This window comes from Chiloscyllium plagiosum, unplaced genomic scaffold (assembly GCF_037043375.1).
Source record: "Chiloscyllium plagiosum isolate Xiang-an unplaced genomic scaffold, Cpla_swu_hap1 HiC_scaffold_23, whole genome shotgun sequence".
NCBI classification, from domain to species: domain Eukaryota; kingdom Metazoa; phylum Chordata; class Chondrichthyes; order Orectolobiformes; family Hemiscylliidae; genus Chiloscyllium; species Chiloscyllium plagiosum.
This window is the reverse complement of record NW_028270161.1, coordinates 53916651-53933796: the sequence shown is the minus strand read 5'-3', so window position 1 is coordinate 53933796 and position 17146 is coordinate 53916651. Positions and strand designations below refer to the sequence as shown.

General features: G+C 45.1%; 1 protein-coding gene across 1 annotated transcript in view; it reads left to right on the top strand.

Moving 5' to 3' along the window:
* The window catches only part of st8sia1 (ST8 alpha-N-acetyl-neuraminide alpha-2,8-sialyltransferase 1), a 98897-nt gene that overhangs the window by 60222 nt on the left and 21529 nt on the right, over positions 1-17146 (top strand). Inside the window, exon 4 of the mRNA XM_043713425.2 lies at positions 8224-8316. Coding sequence (XP_043569360.1) covers positions 8224-8316 — 93 coding nt within the window. The remainder of the gene's footprint in view (positions 1-8223; positions 8317-17146) is intronic.

Here is a 17146-nt window from a genome sequence, read left to right as displayed (position 1 = left end):
AATGGTGACGAGAGAACATACGATTATAAATGTGGCTCCGTATTTCGGAAGTTATTTGACTTATTTATTGTCACGCGTATTTTGTGACTTCAAGATGGTGCCAACACGAGATGACTCTTTTTGAGCTCTCTACAGCAGATCTTTTTCTCACATTTCTCACAACCATTATGCCTCACTCAGTCTGGGGATCCTGTGATCTCCATGTCCTCGTTTGGTATGATTTGCCTGCACTGCTCACAAAACAATACTTTTCATTGTCCTCAGGCACACGTGACAGTAATAACTCAAATTGGATCATACAAAATACAGTGAAAAGCATTGTGTAGTCTCGCCACTCTCCGGCACCATCTTAAAACGCAGAAAAATAAGCCAAAACATAGAACATAAAGGCAGAAAAATAAAGAAATAATGTGTTCAACTTTATAGTCCTTCTTGTGAAGTGCTCCACCTTGGGCCTGGTGACCAGGCATGACTCTCCTTCACCGTGCCACCACCACTCGATTGAAAGTCGTCACTCTTCGGCGCCATCTCCCCTCCACCGATGCCTTCGCCACTGAGTCCACCCTGCATCATGCCATTGCAGATGCCACCGGTTACAGCACTGGCTCAACCTCAACTCCACCGCCACCATGAGTCCAGTTCGGGCCCACTTTGCCGATGCAGCCTCTGCCAATGCCGTCTAGTCTCATAGTGGGCCCTAAACTCACCTCCGTGACATGCCATCTGTGCCATCCATGTGCCCTCAGACGATCTTCTTTCTTTCCCTCCCATTATGTCCACGCCTCCTTCGACTACAAAATGGAAAATCTCTGCCTTAGACTTTCCCTACAGTGTGGAAACAGGCAGTAGTGCTAACCACTGAGCCACCATGCTGCCCATTTCTGCAGCAAAAGGTCAAATTTGCCATGTCATCGAATCTATTGTGCACCTCGACCTTTACAATGCTGTGGTTAAAGTAATCTTTTATTTCTAAAAGCTACAGGCTATGTTCCCAAGTTAGCATACCATGATTTTTAATCAATATAAGAAAGACAGTAAAAGATATTTTAAAAAAAAAACCTACAGTTTACTTTGGATATTTTTTAACATTAATTCTGCTCCTCACTCTTTGTATTCCTGTTTGCTTAATTTTGATTTATTTATTTGATTTATAAGGGAAATCCCTGAAGGAGCATGCAAAACAATTGATTCTGATGTTGTCTTTCCCTGAAAGCGGCATTGCGTTCCTCATTCAGCAGTAAATTAGGTTGAATTGAGAAAGGACATGGAAAACTCGAGGCATTGTTTAAAGGTCCCAGTCCCTCCTTAGTTTCTTGACTGTCCAGCATCCACTATTTGATTGTATGTAGCAGGTACTGAGGTGGTTTAGTACTTATGTGGATTTTATGGAGGAGGTTAAATTACTGGCGTTTATGAGGAGCTTTAGGTTGTCAAGTTGGGGCACCCTTTTGAGGGCATTTGTGGCTTAGCAGCATTTCACTGATAGGGGTTAGGGAAAGGTACTTGCTGGTGTGCAAAGGGCCACAGAGCAACACACTTGGAGGATGCAATCACAGATTATATTTGTGAGGTCACTTACATCTTCTATAGGCTTGGAAAGAGCACTGAAGATCATGCACAGTAAGGTTTTATAGTGAGGAGTTGGTTGACACTTACTTGAGTAGTCAGTACCAACCATAGAGGACTTCATATCCCTACAGTTGTTACACAGTTAATATCATATGTGCCAAAGCACCAACTTCATATGACAGCCAGCATGTCAGACAAAGAGCATTTCTGTGACCCCCTTGCTGACATTCTGTGGAACATTCCAAATTGCAAGAGGCTGTGCACTTTGCATGACTTCACTGCACGTTAATTCAGTGCAATGTACCTCAGTATAGTACTGTACAGTTTCTATGCAGATCTACTGTGAATGTGATCTCTATAAGCCAGGGAAAAGAAAAAAAAATTGTAGGAAAGTATATGCCTCTCTATTGAATAAATTTCCACAAAGTGTCAATATTGTGAGCAGAGCATGACCGTACAAGGCTTTGGAAAGAATGGGCTGTCCACTAAAGCCCTCCAGTCTCATCTGCCCCTTCCATTGACTGCTGTACAGTTTATTGGCTTCACTGCCAAATTTTCAGAGTGATAAATTGAATGAATGCAACACGGTTGTGCTCTAGATCCTATTCAGGCATCCTCATTTCTGTGTTCCTGATGTTTTCCTCCCCTGCTGATAAGGTTATTGCTATATAGCAAGTTCAACAGGGCATCCCAAAGTGGGGTCCCAAGTTCTAAGGTGCCTGCCGTTGTAATAGCTGTGCTGTTTTAAATACATTACCCACCTTTTACAGCCCTCGCCAATCCATGTCCTGATTTTTCACTGAGGGCTCATAACAATTTTCATTCCTTGAAAATTCAGTCACAGTGGAAAAGAACATTTGGGCAACCAGTGTCCACGTTGGTTAATAAAGATCTGATTACACTCATCCCATTTTCCAACTCTTGGCCCATAGCCCTGGAGACCATGATAATGCAAATGAATATTTAAATACTCCTTAAATATTACGAGACTTTCTGGCTCAACCACCCTTTTTTTGGCAGAGAGTTCCAGACTCAAGGCCATACATTTTGTAAAAATATTCTCAGTGATCCTGTAAGCCTTCTATTTCATTTTAAACCTGTGCTCCCTCTGCTAATGAGAATGTACCTTTCTATCCACCCTATCTAAGCCCCTCATCATCTTATACACCTCCATCAGGTACACTCTAACTGTTCACTGCTCCAAGGAAAACAACAGCATCAGATCCAATCTTTCCTCATAGTTCAGATCCTCAGCCCAGGCAGCAACATGGTAAATCTCCTTTGCATCTTCTGTAATGCAGTCACAACTTCCTATAATGTAACAACTGCCCATAGTTCTACAGTTGTGGCCTTACCATCAGGCTTATACATTTCCAGCATAACTGCCTCCAATGTTTTTGAATACTATGGCTTGGCTAATAAAGGGAATTATTCCAGATGCAACCTGAAGGGACCTGTGTCTCTGCACACCATGGTCCCGCTAATCTTCATTAGTTTCCAGGGTCCTACCATTGCATCCTACCAGGGTGCAATCCCTTGTCATGTTAGCCCTCCCAATTGCATTAATTCACACTGTTCCAAGTTGAATGTCATTTTCAACACTCTGCCCATCTAATCAGTCAATTGATATGCTCCTGATGTTTACAGTTATCCTCTTTACTATTTACCACCTCAGATATTTTTGTGTTACTTGCAAACTTAATCATACCCCCTATACTTAAATCATAATGTTTCATGTACACCACCATAGTATGGGCCTTGCCTCAATAAAAACAGACTTCCAGTCACCGGAACATTGTATTACCGCCACCCCCCACCCATCACCTTTTGCTTCCTGCCTCAGTCAATTTTTCTGTCCAATGGATCCCAAAGATTCTTACTTTCTTTACCAAACTGCCATGAGGGACCTTGCCAAAATCCATGTAGACCACATCAAATGCATTAGCCTCATAAACACTCCTGGTTTTGTTTTCCAAAACTGATCGCCTAACTAATTTGTTTCCCTCTAAGCACAAAAAAAATTTATTTTGAATCAATTGCTTGAACATGTTGTGACACAGCTCTGGGGCTGGTGAGATGTGAACCTAGAGGCAAGAATGTTATGATTGTGCTACACGAGCAGTTATGTTCTGTGCCTTAGCATTTTCCAATAACCTGTCAACCACTGAGGTTAGACTGACTAGCCTATAATTTCTTGGTCTATTCCTTTTCTTAAATAATTGGACATTCGTAGTTAGCTCAAACCTCACCTGTGGCCTGAGAGGATTTGAAGATTAATGCCAAGGCCCCTGATATCTCCTCCATTGCCTCCCTCAAAAGCCTGGGATACATCTAAACAAGACCTGTGGATTTATCCACTTTTAAGGTTGTTAAACTGACTAGTAGTGCTCCTTCTGCTGATTTATTCTAATATTTCATAGTCTTCCACCCTGATGTCTATACCTGTATCATCCTTTTCAATTGTGAAGATTCTCAAGATATTCATAAAAGATGATGCCCACATTTTCTGAGTCTACACATACATTACCCCTATGGCTCCCAATGGATCTCTTTACCATTACTTTCTGTGGATATACACTTGCCCTTTTTACACTTTTCCTTTATTCTACCTACCAATACTTTATCATTATCTGAGCTTTCTGATATGCTTTTTAAGTTCCGCCTTGCTCTTTTCCAGGAGCTCTGCCATATTACATCATCATTACAGATAGGAACAGGTTTAGGGCATTCAGTCCTTTGAATCTGCTTTGCCATCCAGAATGATCATGAATGCTCTTCTATCTCAATGCCGTACTCTCGGTTTCTCCCTATACACTTTGATGCCTTTAAAAGCTATCTCTCAAGTTTCGTTTTTCTTCTTAATCCTAACCTTTATATCCCTTTGCATCCAATTTTCTCTGGTCTTGATCCCATTTGCTTGTTGTATGCATCCTATTGCTCTGATAGTTTCTTTCTATAAGCAATTGCTCCCAGTCCACTTGACCAAATCATATCTTATTAAAGTTTGTCTTTCCACAATTTAGAACTTTTATTCCCAGTCCATTCATTTCTACAACTATTCTAAATCTAACCCAGTAATGATCACTATTTCCAAATACAACCATGCTGATATGCTGTCCATCTGCTTGGGCTAATTTTCAAATGTTAGGTCCAGAACTGCTCCCTCTATTTTTGGGCTTTCTGTGTATTAGTTAAAAAGATTCTGCTGGATGTAACTTAAGAAAATTTATCCCCAGTTAATATTTGGAAAGTTAAAAATTGTGCTATACGTTTTCTTATTCTTACACTTTTCTGAAGAAGGCTTTCCTTTATTGGTCAGAGTATTGAGTACAGCAGTTGGGAGGTCATGTTGGAATATTGCATGCAGTTCTGGTCTCCTTCCTGTTGTGAAACTTGAAGAGGTTCAGAAAAGATTTACAAAGATGTTGCCAGGGTTGGAGGATCTGAGCTATAGGGAGAGGCTGAACAGGCTGGGGCTGTTTTCCCTGGAGTGTCAGAGGCTGAGGGGTGACCTTATAGAGGTTTACAAAATTATGAGGGGCATGGATAGGATAAATAGGCAAAGTCTTTTCCTCTGGGGTCGGGGAGTCCAGAACTAGAGGGCATAGGTTTAGGGTGAGATGGGACAGATATAAAAGAGACCTAAGGGGCAACCTTTTCACGCAGAGGGTGGTACGTGTATGGAATGAACTGCCACAGGATGTGGTGGAGGCTGGTACAATTGCAACATTTAAGAGGCATTTGGATGGGTATATGAATAGGAAGGGTTTGGAGGGATATGGGCCGGGTGCTGGCAGGTGGGACTAGATTGGGTTGGGATATCTGGTCGGCATGGACGGGTTGGACCGAAGGGTCTGTTTCTATGCTGTACATCTGTGTGACTCTATGGCTCTAGGTATCACACATAAGAGGGTTCCTTTATACTCATTGTCAACATGAGGGAGGAAAAAGCGGGCCACATTGTGGTCTTTAAACTGAATAAGAAATTTCAAACTGGGTAAAAGGTAGAGTTCCTGGTTGGGAAATAAAGTCCCTACACCCACAACATCTAGAATATAATCACTGTGATCAATCAAGTGGGTATGCAGTCAGCACTGGAGAAAGCCTGAATGTCAGCTCTTTGTATTACAAATGTTTTGGATCTCAAAGTTTTGCAGCACTCTTAGAGCAAGTCACATGACGAAGAAAAATGTCATAGATCCAACAGCAATACATTTCAATCATATAGTGCATGCGTGATGATCGTGAAGAGTCTTTGAAAGTGCCAATCGTGTGTCCGAAGTGAAAGTGACACCACTCGTGCATCTCTGTTTTAGTCAGCACTATTCACAATTAGTCAAAACAGGGCAATCAAGGGAGAAAAACTAATCACCTTAAGATCAGCTGGCGATGCAAACAATCATTTCATAACCAAGCTTTGGTCTGCGGAGGTTGGGCAAAGATGCCAATACATGTTGTCTTCAAATGGTAAGCTTTTGTAAATGTCACCTGGCCAAAACGTCTGATCATCTCCGAATATGGAAAGGTTCGATGGATGGATATTTGACCAAAAACAGGTCATGAGTGTGTGGCCCGTATTTCCATCTTGGGCAGAGTGTTTGCACCGAATGCCATAAATCAAGCTATCCTAGATGATAGTAAGCCAAACCTTGTCATTATTCCCAGGAGAGTAGTGAGTCAGTTAGTAGTGATGGATGTCAGCTACAACTGATCATTTAAACAGCAGATGCACCAAAAGTGAAACCAGTGATTGTATCCTCCACCATCGATTAACCCTAATTTTAGTCATATTTTTAAAACATCACCCCACTGTTGGTATCCAGGCTGTTAGCTACTTGCTGTCCCCTCCCTCCCTCCACTCCAAGCTTTCTAAGTCAAGAGTAATTGAAATAAAAGAACAACTTTAATCACACATGGCTTCATTCATTCTCAGCTGACCCCAGCATGTAGTGGTGTTGAGGAAGCTGTTGTCACCAGCTCCCAGTTTCTCCCTACCAGTTGCTGCACATTCCCCACTCAGTGGGGTACTTCTTATCATTCCCAGTCCTCACTGAGCTTTACCCCTCTCTCTTTCTTCATAATGCTACTTATATTCTCAGATTCTGACCAAACCAGTGGTCATCCGTCCTAATATTTCCTTGTGCAGATCAGCATTATGTTACTTGATAATCTTACTCCTACTTTGCCAAAAGTCAAATTGCTCAATCTCATATTTCTCAAGCTGCCAGTAATTTCTGCAATGTTTTCCTTGATGAACTCACCATTACTTTCTGCATGACTCTCACACCATCTGACGTTTGATGTTGGAAACCCCTCCCATAAAGTCTTTACTGTGTTTAACTCCCTCTCCTCCTTTTCAATCCCATCATAAAACTCATCTCTTTGAGCAAGTGTTTGATCAGCCCCCTCAGAGTATCTTTGGCTTTGGCTCTGGGACCTTAAGCCTTTATTGAATGCCTTGACACTTTGTCCTATTTTAAGGGCACTATAGATCATAATTGTAAAGCAACATTGAAGTTTCCTGATTTATGGTCCCTAGTTTGGCTGTGATGTCTTTGATATTTTAATGGTCATCATGTAATAGTCATTAGACATAATGGTTTGTAGACAGATGGGACGGGAGCGGTATTATAGAAGGCAATACTTCTCTATGGTACTTAATGAAAGTAAATATAGAGAAGACATTTCATATGTTATACTTATCATGTGTTTTGTTTTTGTCCACCTACATCAGACTCTTTAGTTGCTTAGGATTAGAACCTGGCATGAGCTTTAATGGTGTCTGGAATTATTAAGCCCATTGTTTTAAACCTGTAGTCAGTGTGCACGTGTCCCCCGTTTTAAGCTTGTGGAATGTTTTGTTACACGTCCTAGGTGATCTCCTTAAGCAGGTGATAAATACCTTAAAGTGTGAAGGACTCCATTCAGAAACTAGTCAGCTGTGAGTGGGACCGAACACCTCGGGATTCCTCACAACAAAATATTGTTTTCCTTAAAAACGATGTTTCTATGTGAAATAACTCCTCAGAGGCTGGCATCCCATCACCAATCACCCTTTGTTCACAAATGCATAGCCCTTGAATATGGCATTGCCTCTCTCTCACTGAGTCAGGCGTTCTGGGCTCCATATATCTGACATTCACCCTTCTATGTCAGCCAGGGCTCCCTGATTGAACCAGACAAATAGCCCCAATCAGAGAACTCATACTCTGTGACTGACCTCATTACAATTACTATATTGTGAAGTGAGGAAGAACATGTATGTACCCGCTTCCACCTCACCATGTGCCCAAGGCCATTGCCAGCTGGGTAGCTGACCCAACACCGATATCCCTGATTGAGCCAGTGACCTATAGAGGCACTGCCAGTGGTTGTAGCTCTGTGTGCTAAGGCACTAGGACCTCAGGAGCTAAGGGTAGACGGTATTTTTTCTTGATGAAAGTGAGGACTGCAGATGCTGGAGATTAGCGTCGAGAGTGTGGTGCTGGAAAAGCACAGCAGGTCAGGCAGCATCTGAGGAGCAGGAGAATCGAAGTTTCGGGCGAGAACCCTTCATCGGGAATGGGCCCTTCCTCTTTTCATGGGTGTGAACAAGTAAAGTAAACACAGATTTCAATGATTTAAAGGCATCTCTTTTTTTTCCTCTCTTTGCAGGTGTAACCTCCCTCCTCTATCTAATGAATACACCAAGGATGCAGGATATAGGACGCACCTGGTGACTGCAAACCCAAGCATCATTGAGAAAAGGTGAGTGCAGCATTCTTACAATAATCCCAAACTCAAGATCAGAGCACAGGCAGAGTCTGGTTCATTGAGATTTGATTCTCCTGCACTGGAACACGTCCAGTTCACAGAGTCACAGGACTGGTACAATGCAGAAGGTGACCATTCAGCCCATTGTGTCTGTACCAGTCCTACTCCCTCGTGCCAATCTGCTGCTTTTTCCTCATATCCCTGCACCCTGTTATTATCCGAATTGTTCAGGCCTCTAGCTGACCTTCCGCGGCATAACATCAATGATAAGGAGGATAAGCATACCAGCATTTATGGTCTGTACCTTTTAACTCAGTCTGCGCAGTTGAAGTATCGTGTCACTCATTAATAATCATCATGCCTTTTGGACCTATTCCAAACATTAAATATTAGCAATGAAACGCTCAGTGAGAGCAAATGGCAAACTGTCTTCAGACAAAGGATAGTCTTTGCTTCTTCATATTTGAAGACCAGTGTCACTGTGCTAACATGATTTGATTGCGTTACTTATGTTTTGGAACCTTTCAAGGACAAAGCAATAGGAGACCATTCAGCCTCTTCCACTTATCCCCAGTTACACTGTGACTGATCTGCATCTTAACTCCATTGACTTATACACGAGCTTGACTACTGCTGAAGCAATTATGGTCATTTTACTGTTTTACTCTCTTCTTCAGCAAGCGAAACAGTTTCTGTTAGAAACAGAGTTGAGCTGGGATTCAATTCCTCCCCCAACCCCAGTTGCTACAGACTGGGAGGATCTCTGATGTGATTGTTGATCCACACCAAGTAAATTGTTTTTGTTTAGGCCAACTATGGTACCCAACTGTTACGACGACTCCCAAGTTTCTGTACTGCTTAAGGATCCCTTCCTCTGGTGGCTGAGCGATAGCACTCTCAAGTTCAAAGTCAATATTTGTGGGTTCAGGCCGGGACCTGAGCATAAATGGTGGGCCAACGTTTCACTGCAGTACTGAGGAAGTGCCACATTGCCGAAGGTGCTGCCTTTCCAATGGGAAATTAAACTGAAGTCCCATCAGGTGTATGGAAAAGAATCTAGGGCACTATTGCAATGAAGAACAGGAGAGTTTACCTGAGGAAGAATTTTCCCTCTAAAGTCCATCCCTGAAGGCAGATTTCTGGTCACTCTATTGATTTTGTTGGATCTATCGCATTGCCCACGTTACCACAGCATTTTGAAGATATACTGTTTGTTGTTTGCATCGTGATGAAGCTGTTCAAGCTTTGAGACCAAGTTCTTTCTTTTCTGGAAATACTCTGCATTACTGGAAGAGTGTGCCAGGTGAATAGTTTACGTCAGTAATCTTTCACCAGCACCGTGATTTCCTGCTTTGCTTTATGATGGTGCAGCGGAGTTTGAATTCTCAGTCAAGTCTGCTGTAAGTGTTGTTCACAAAAATCCCAGACTAAATATTACTGTCAAGGAATGTTCAGCAGCTTGTCGCAGTGTAAGATCAAACTCCATTTACCTGATAAGTTTCACTATGCTTCAGATACAGAAAAATACTCAGAAAACACTCAAAGCTTAAAAGAAACACTAACGTCTTCGAATCATAGACTTGTACAGCACAGAAACAAACCTTTTGGTCCAATTTGTCCATGCCAACCAGATATCCTAAATCAATCTAGTCCCATTTGCCAGCATTTGGCCCATATCCCTTCAACCCCTTCCTATTCACATACCCATCCAGATGCCTTTTAAATGTTGTAATTGTACCAGCCTCCACCACTTCCTCTGGCAGCCCATTCCGTACACACACCACCCGCTGCATGAAAAAGCTGCCCGTTAGGTCCCTTTTAAAGCTTTCAGGAATAAAAGAATGACTAGGGTAGGAATAGATCCAGTCAAGGATAGTAGTGGGAAGTTGCGTGTGGAGGCTGAAGAGATTGGGGAGACACTGAATGAATACTTTTCGTCAGTATTCACTCAGGAACAGGACATTGTTGCCGATGTGAATATTGAGTCACAATTAATTAGAATGGATGGCTTTGAGGTATGTAGGGAAGAGGTGTTGGAAATTCTGGAAAGGGTGAAAATAGATAAGTCCCCTGGGCCTGATGGCATTTAGGAGGAGAAAGTGAGGTCTGCAGATGCTGGAGATCAAAGTTGAAACTTTATTGCTGGAACAGCACAGCAGGTCAGGCAGCATCCAGGGAACAGGAGATTCGACGTTTCGGGCACAGGCCCTTCTTCAGGAATGAGCAGAGAGTGTTCAGCAGGAGAAGATAAAAGGTAGGGAGGAGGGACTTGGAGGAGGGGAGTTGGAAATGTGATAGGTGGAAAGAGGTCAAGGTGAGGGTGATAGGTCGGAGTAGGATGGAGGCGGAGAGGTCAAGAAGAAGACTGCAGGTCAGGAAGGCGGTGCCGGGCTGGAGGGACAGTCTCCACCTGGACAGTCTCGGACTCCTCCCTCCCCTTCCTAGACCTTTCTGTTTCTATCTCAGGCGACCGAATCAACACGGACATCTACTACAAACCAACCGACTCCCACAGCTACCTGGACTACACCTCCTCCCATCCTGCCCCCTGTAAAAACGCCATCCCATTCTCCCAATTCCTTCGTCTCCACCGCATCTGCTCCCAGGAGGACCAGTTCAAAATACGTACAACACAGATGGCCTCCTTCTTCAAGGACCGCAATTTCCCCCCCGACATGGTCGACGGTGCCCTCCACCGCATCTCCTCCACTTCCCGCTCCTCCGCCCTTGAGCCCCGCCCCTCCAACCGCCACCAGGACAGAACCCCACTGGTCCTCACCTACCACCCCACCAATCTCCATGTACAGCGCATCATCCGCCGTCACTTCCGCCACCTCCAAACAGACCCCAGCACCAAGGATATATTTCCCTCCCCTCCCCTATCAGCTTTCCGTAGAGACCACTCCCTCCGCGACTCCCTTGTCAGATCCACACCCCCCACCGACCCAACCTCCACTCCCGGCACCTTCCCTTGCAACCGCAGGAGGTGCAACACTTGCGCCCACATCTCCCCCCTCACTTCTCTCCAAGGCCCCAAGGGAAACTTCCATATCTGCCACAGATTCACCTGCACCTCCACCCACATCATCTACTGCATCCGCTGCAGCCGGTGTGGCCTCCTCTATATTGGGGAGACAGGCCGCCTACTTGCGGAGCGATTCAGAGAGCACCTCTGGGCCACCCGGACGAACCAACCCAACCAACCTGTGGCACAGCATTTCAACTCCCCCTCCCACTCCACCGAGGATATGCAGGTCATTGGACTCATCCACCGCCAAACCACAACAACCCGACGGTCGGAGGAGGAGCGTCTTATCTTCCGACTGGGAACCCTCCAACCGCAGGGGATGAACTTGGACTTCACCAGTTTCTTCATCCCCCTCCCCCCACCTTGTCTCAGCCGGATCCCTCCAGCCCGGCACCGCCTTCCTGACCTGCAGTCTTCTTCTTGACCTCTCCGCCTCCATCCTACTCCGACCTATCACCCTCACCTTGACCTCTTTCCACCTATCACATTTCCAACTCCCCTCCTCCAAGTCCCTCCTCCCTACCTTTTATCTTCTCCTGCTGAACACTCTCTGCTCATTCCTGAAGAAGGGCCTGTGCCCGAAACGTCGAATCTCCTGTTCCCTGGATGCTGCCTGACCTGCTGTGCTGTTCCAGCAATAAAGTTTCAACCCTGATGGCATTTATCCTAGGATTCTCTGGGAAACAAGGGAGGAGATTGCAGAGCAATTGGTCTTGATTTTTATGTCCTCGTTGTCTACAGGAATAGTGCCAGAAGACTGGAGGATAGCAAATGTGGTTCCCTTGTTCAAGATGGGGAGTAGGGATAACTCTAGTAACTATAGGCCAGTGAGTCTCACTTCTGTTGTGGGCAAAGTCTTAGAGAGAATTGTAAGGGATAGGATTTATGAACATCTGGATAGGAATAATGTGATCAAGGATAGTCAGCATGGTTTTGTGAAGGGCAGGTCATGCCTCACAAACCTTATTGAATTCTTTGAGAAGGTGACTAAGGAGGTAGACGAGGGTAAAGCAGTAGATGTGGTGTATATGGATTTTAGTAAGGCGTTTGATAAGGTTCCCCATGGTAGGCTACTGCAAAAAATACGGAGGTATGGCATTGAGGGTGAGTTGGAGGTTTGGATTAGGAATTGGCTGGCTGGAAGAAGACAGAGGGTAGTAGTTGATGGTAAAGGTTCATCTTGGAGTGCAGTTACTAACGGTGTTCCGCAAGGATCTGTTTTGGGACCATTGCTGTTTGTCATTTTTATAAATGACCTGGAGGAGGGGCTAGAAGGTTGGGTGAGCAAGTTTGCGGATGATACAAAAGTCGGTGGAGTTGTTGACAGTGAGGAAGGATGTGTCAGGTTACAGCGTGATATAGATAAGCTGAAGAACTGGGCAGAAAGGTGGCAAATGGAGTTCAATGTAGGTAAGTGTGAGGTGATTTACTTTGGTAAGAGTAACAAAAAGACTGGGTACTGGGCCAATGGTCGGATACTTGGTAGTGTGGATGAGCAGAGAGATCTTGGTGTCCATGTACACAGATCTCTGAAAGTTGCCACCCAGGTAAATAGTGCGGTGAAGAAGGCATATGGCGTACTGGCTTTTATTGGTAGAGGAATTGAGTTCCGGAGCCCTGAGGTCATGTTGCAGTTGTATAAGACTCTGGTGCGGCCGCATCTGGAGTATTGTGTGCAGTTTTGGTCGCCATACTATAGGAAGGATGTGGAGGCACTGGAATGGGTGCAGAGGAGGTTTACCAGGATGTTGCCTGGTATGGTAGGAGGATCGTATGAGGAAAGGCTGAGGCACTTGAGGCTGTTTTCATTGGAGAAAAGAAGGTTTAGGGGTGACTTGATAGAGGTGTACAAGATGATTAGGGGTTTAGATAGGGTTGATCTTGAGAACCTTTTTCCACGTATGGAGTCAGCTATTACGAGGGGGCATAGCTTTAAATTATGGGGGGGTAGGTATAGGACAGATGTTAGGGGTAGATTCTTTACTCAACGAGTCGTGAGTTCATGGAATGCCCTGCCAGTAGCAGTGGTGGACTCTCCCTCATTATGGGCATTTAAACGGGCATTGGATAGGCATATGGAGGACAGTGGGCTAGTGTAGGTTAGGTGGGCTTGGACCGGCGCAGCATCGAGGGCCAAAGGGCCTGTACTGCGCTGTATTCTTCTATGTTCTATGTTCTAGATCGAGCTTTTCAGTATCTGAAAGAAAGACAAACTTTGACTTTATCGGCCAACGCCGGCTTGCATTGGAAGCTTGCCTTGAAATTACTTTGGTTGCACCGCGTTCAGCTGAACTAGTAACAATGCAAACCATTTTTACTGATCATGTTAGTAGTCTCTGTCTGTTCCCTAGTCGGGTTTTTTTTCTAACCTCCCTGAAACCAGCATCATGAAGTGGAATTTTAAAGCGACCTGAATGATGTGGTGAGATTTGTGGCGGAATCCCATGAGAAGTCAGTAAGGCCCCCCTCCCCCCACCTTGACGTTGGGAGCAGTTCCCTGCGGTGCTTATGCTCCTGTGGGCAGAAATGTGAGGTTTTCGCTCAGCAGTGGTGAGGTACCGATGAAGAGGGACTGCATCTTGTAAAACACCTTGTTATTGGCACAGCTCAGCTCATTAACGTTCACTTTCCTATCTTTCCAAACCCGCCTGGATACAGAGAATCCACGACGTGAAAGTCTCTGTGGGCACTTGGCAATTTCAGCCACCAGTGTCTCAGGGCATTTTCATGGGCACTGACCACGCACACGCATCCCCCATGTGCATGGGCATTAGCATCCAGTACGTGCCAGACTTTAAGGACCCTCGTCACACATCTCACATCTGCTTGCATGACAATTCTGCACCTTGCTGTTTAGCACTGACACGAGGGAAGGTGGCTTGTCTGCTGACCTTCATCTGAGAGATAGCCTTTGTTAAAGGGAGATAGCCTTTGTTAAAAGGAGTCTGGGCACAGTAGGCAAGGGCAGCTTCCACGTCGGTCAGCTGCTTGGGGAGGTCAAATTCAGGGGTACAGAGCTGAATGTCAAGGCAGCCAACTACCCCATCTTAACTCTTTCTGCCCTACTGGAGGCCGTTTTCCTCCTGGAATGAGAGAGAGGGGCATGTGTTAAGGGAGATGAAATTGGGTGGTACAGCTATTAATGTAGGTGGTGAGATGACCTGAATGGGAGAGTGGGCTGTGCAGACGGCACATGTTGTTTGATTTTTGTTGTCGCATGTACCAAGACACAATGAAAAGTGTTGTTTTGCGTGCTAACCAGGCAGATCATACCATACAAAGTGCAGAAAGGTAGCAGAGCAAAGTGCAGAATGCAGTGTGACAGCTGCAGAGAAGGTGGAGAAAGACAGACGAGAATTAACATTTGAGAGGTCTGTTCAAAAGTCTGGTAACAGCGGGGAAGAAGCTGTTCTTGAATCTGTTTGTACATGTTTTCAAACCTTTCTACCTTCAGCCTGGTGAAAGAGAGTATGACAGGAGTGAGCGGTCTTTGATTATTTTGGCTGTGCCTGAGGCAGTGGGAAGTGTAGACGGTGTCTGTAGATGGAAGGCTGGTTTGCATGGGGGAGAGGAGACAGCAAGCGAGGGAAGATAGTGTGAGTGGTAGAGCACATACCTCGGTGGGAGCCAGCGACAGAGCGTGAGTGTGCGATAGCGGAGAGAAGTTGGTAGTCCCTACCTTGGCGGATTGGAGAAGGTCATTGACTTCCTCCCTACGTTTCAGTGTATTCTTCCAGACAACTGATGCTGCGTTGATCCAGGGCAGGCCCAGCATGGTATGCTGTGGCATCCACTGCTGATCAAGTGGGGAAGAACGTACCTTATGTGTACACCAGCCTGTTCTGGAAGAGCTCCAGGTTCTTGCCCACAAGACAGGGTGCCAAATTTCCCTTCTCTGCCTTATCCAGGACAAATATCAGAAACTGTGTAGGGCAGCTCGAGACTGACTGATTGTGCAATGGGCTTTTAACGCTGTCACCAGAGCCCCTGGGTTAATTCTGGGACACCTCAGCATTGTTTCGGGAGCAGGGCGCGTAAGATGGGGTTAGATGAGAGAGACTGCATTGGAGAAGGGGAGCAGTTGGTAGTTTAGTAAGGAAAAAACCATTAGAACCCGCAGTGAAAAATCCTAAAAAAAAATGGAACACAGCTGGCACTTAGCCAATTAATCACTGTATTCAGCCGCCTATCTTCAACTTGTAAACCCAACGTTTGGGATCTGTTATCACTTATTTATGATCTGGTTTCCATTCTTATGAAAAATTGTAAAGTTTCATGAAGATTCGATTTTTGTGGTTCCACAGGTGTTATAAGGGGACACAGTTGGCTGCAATACAGCTGTAGGACCTATAGTGGGACATCTTTTGTTTTCTAAGCTCTTAGAAAACACACCTTTACAGCGTGCCACAATTTTATGCCACTTAAAGAAGATTGCTGTACGTCTGCAAAGCACTTTGGGAAGCTTGGCTTAAGTGTGGCTCAATTGGCGACTGCAAATACACTTCTGTATTTGATTTACACTGTTCGGTTGGATCACCTCCAACTCTCAACAGCAGGCCTAGCCTAAAATACCATTATTTTACCCTGAAACATTAACCATTTTTGACAGCAGCTCTCAGCTCTCTGTCAACTCAGCAAAAACAGGAATGATAGGTGACAGGACTGCGTGATAAAAATGACCTTTATCATAAAAATCCAACTGATTCAGTGTTTGTTAGGAAAGGAAACCTCCTGATCTGACTCTGTCACTCTTGTCCCACATTAGCGTGGTTGACTTTGAAGTGGCTGCCATCCTCCCTCACTGAGGGTGGAAAACGTACTCTGGCTGGGGGATTTCAGTGTCCACCACCAAGAGTGGCTCCACAGCAGTACTACTGATCAAGCTGGTTGGGTCCTAAAGGATGTAGCTGCTAGACTGGGTCTGCGGCAGGTGGTGAGGGAACCAACAAGAGGGGAAAGCATACTCGACCTCATCCTTACCAATCTGCCGAGGCTGCGGATGCATCTGTCCATGACAGCATCAATAACAGCACACAGTCCTTTTCCCGCTTTCACATTGAGAATAACCTCCATCGCCTTCAAACAGATCTAGCAACTCCAGTCTAGGCATCCATGCGGCGTTGTGGGCCATTGACAGCAGCAGCCCCCACTCAACCATTACCATCAAGCCAGGAGATCAACCCTGATTCAATGGAGAGTGCAGAAGGGCATGCCAGGAACAGCACCACGCCTTCCGAAAAATGATGCATTAATATGGTGAAACTACCTAACAGGACTACCAAACGGCATAAATGGCAAGTGATCCCACAACCAATGGATCAGACCTAAGCTCTGCAGTCCTGCCACATCCAATCATGAGTGGTGGTGGTCAATTAAACAACTCATTGGAGGAAGAGCCTCCACAAATATCCCCATCCTCACTGATGGAAGAGCCCAGCACATCAGTGCAAAAGATAAGGCTAAAGCATTCGCAGCAATCTTCAGCCAGAATTGTCGAGTGGATGATCCATCTCGGGATCCTCCAGTGGTCCCCAGCATCACAGATGCCAGTCTCCAGCCAATTTGATTCACCCCATATGATATCAAGAAATGGTTGAGGACTCTGCAAAGGCTACAGGCCATGATGACAACATCCCGACAATAGTCCTGAAGACTTCTGCTCCAAAACTGGCCACTCCCGAGCCAAGCTGTTCCAGTACAGTTACAACACTGGCATCTACCTGACAATATGGAAAATTGCCCAAGGATGTCCTGTAGCAAATCCTAACCAGCCAATTGCCACTCCATCAGTTTACT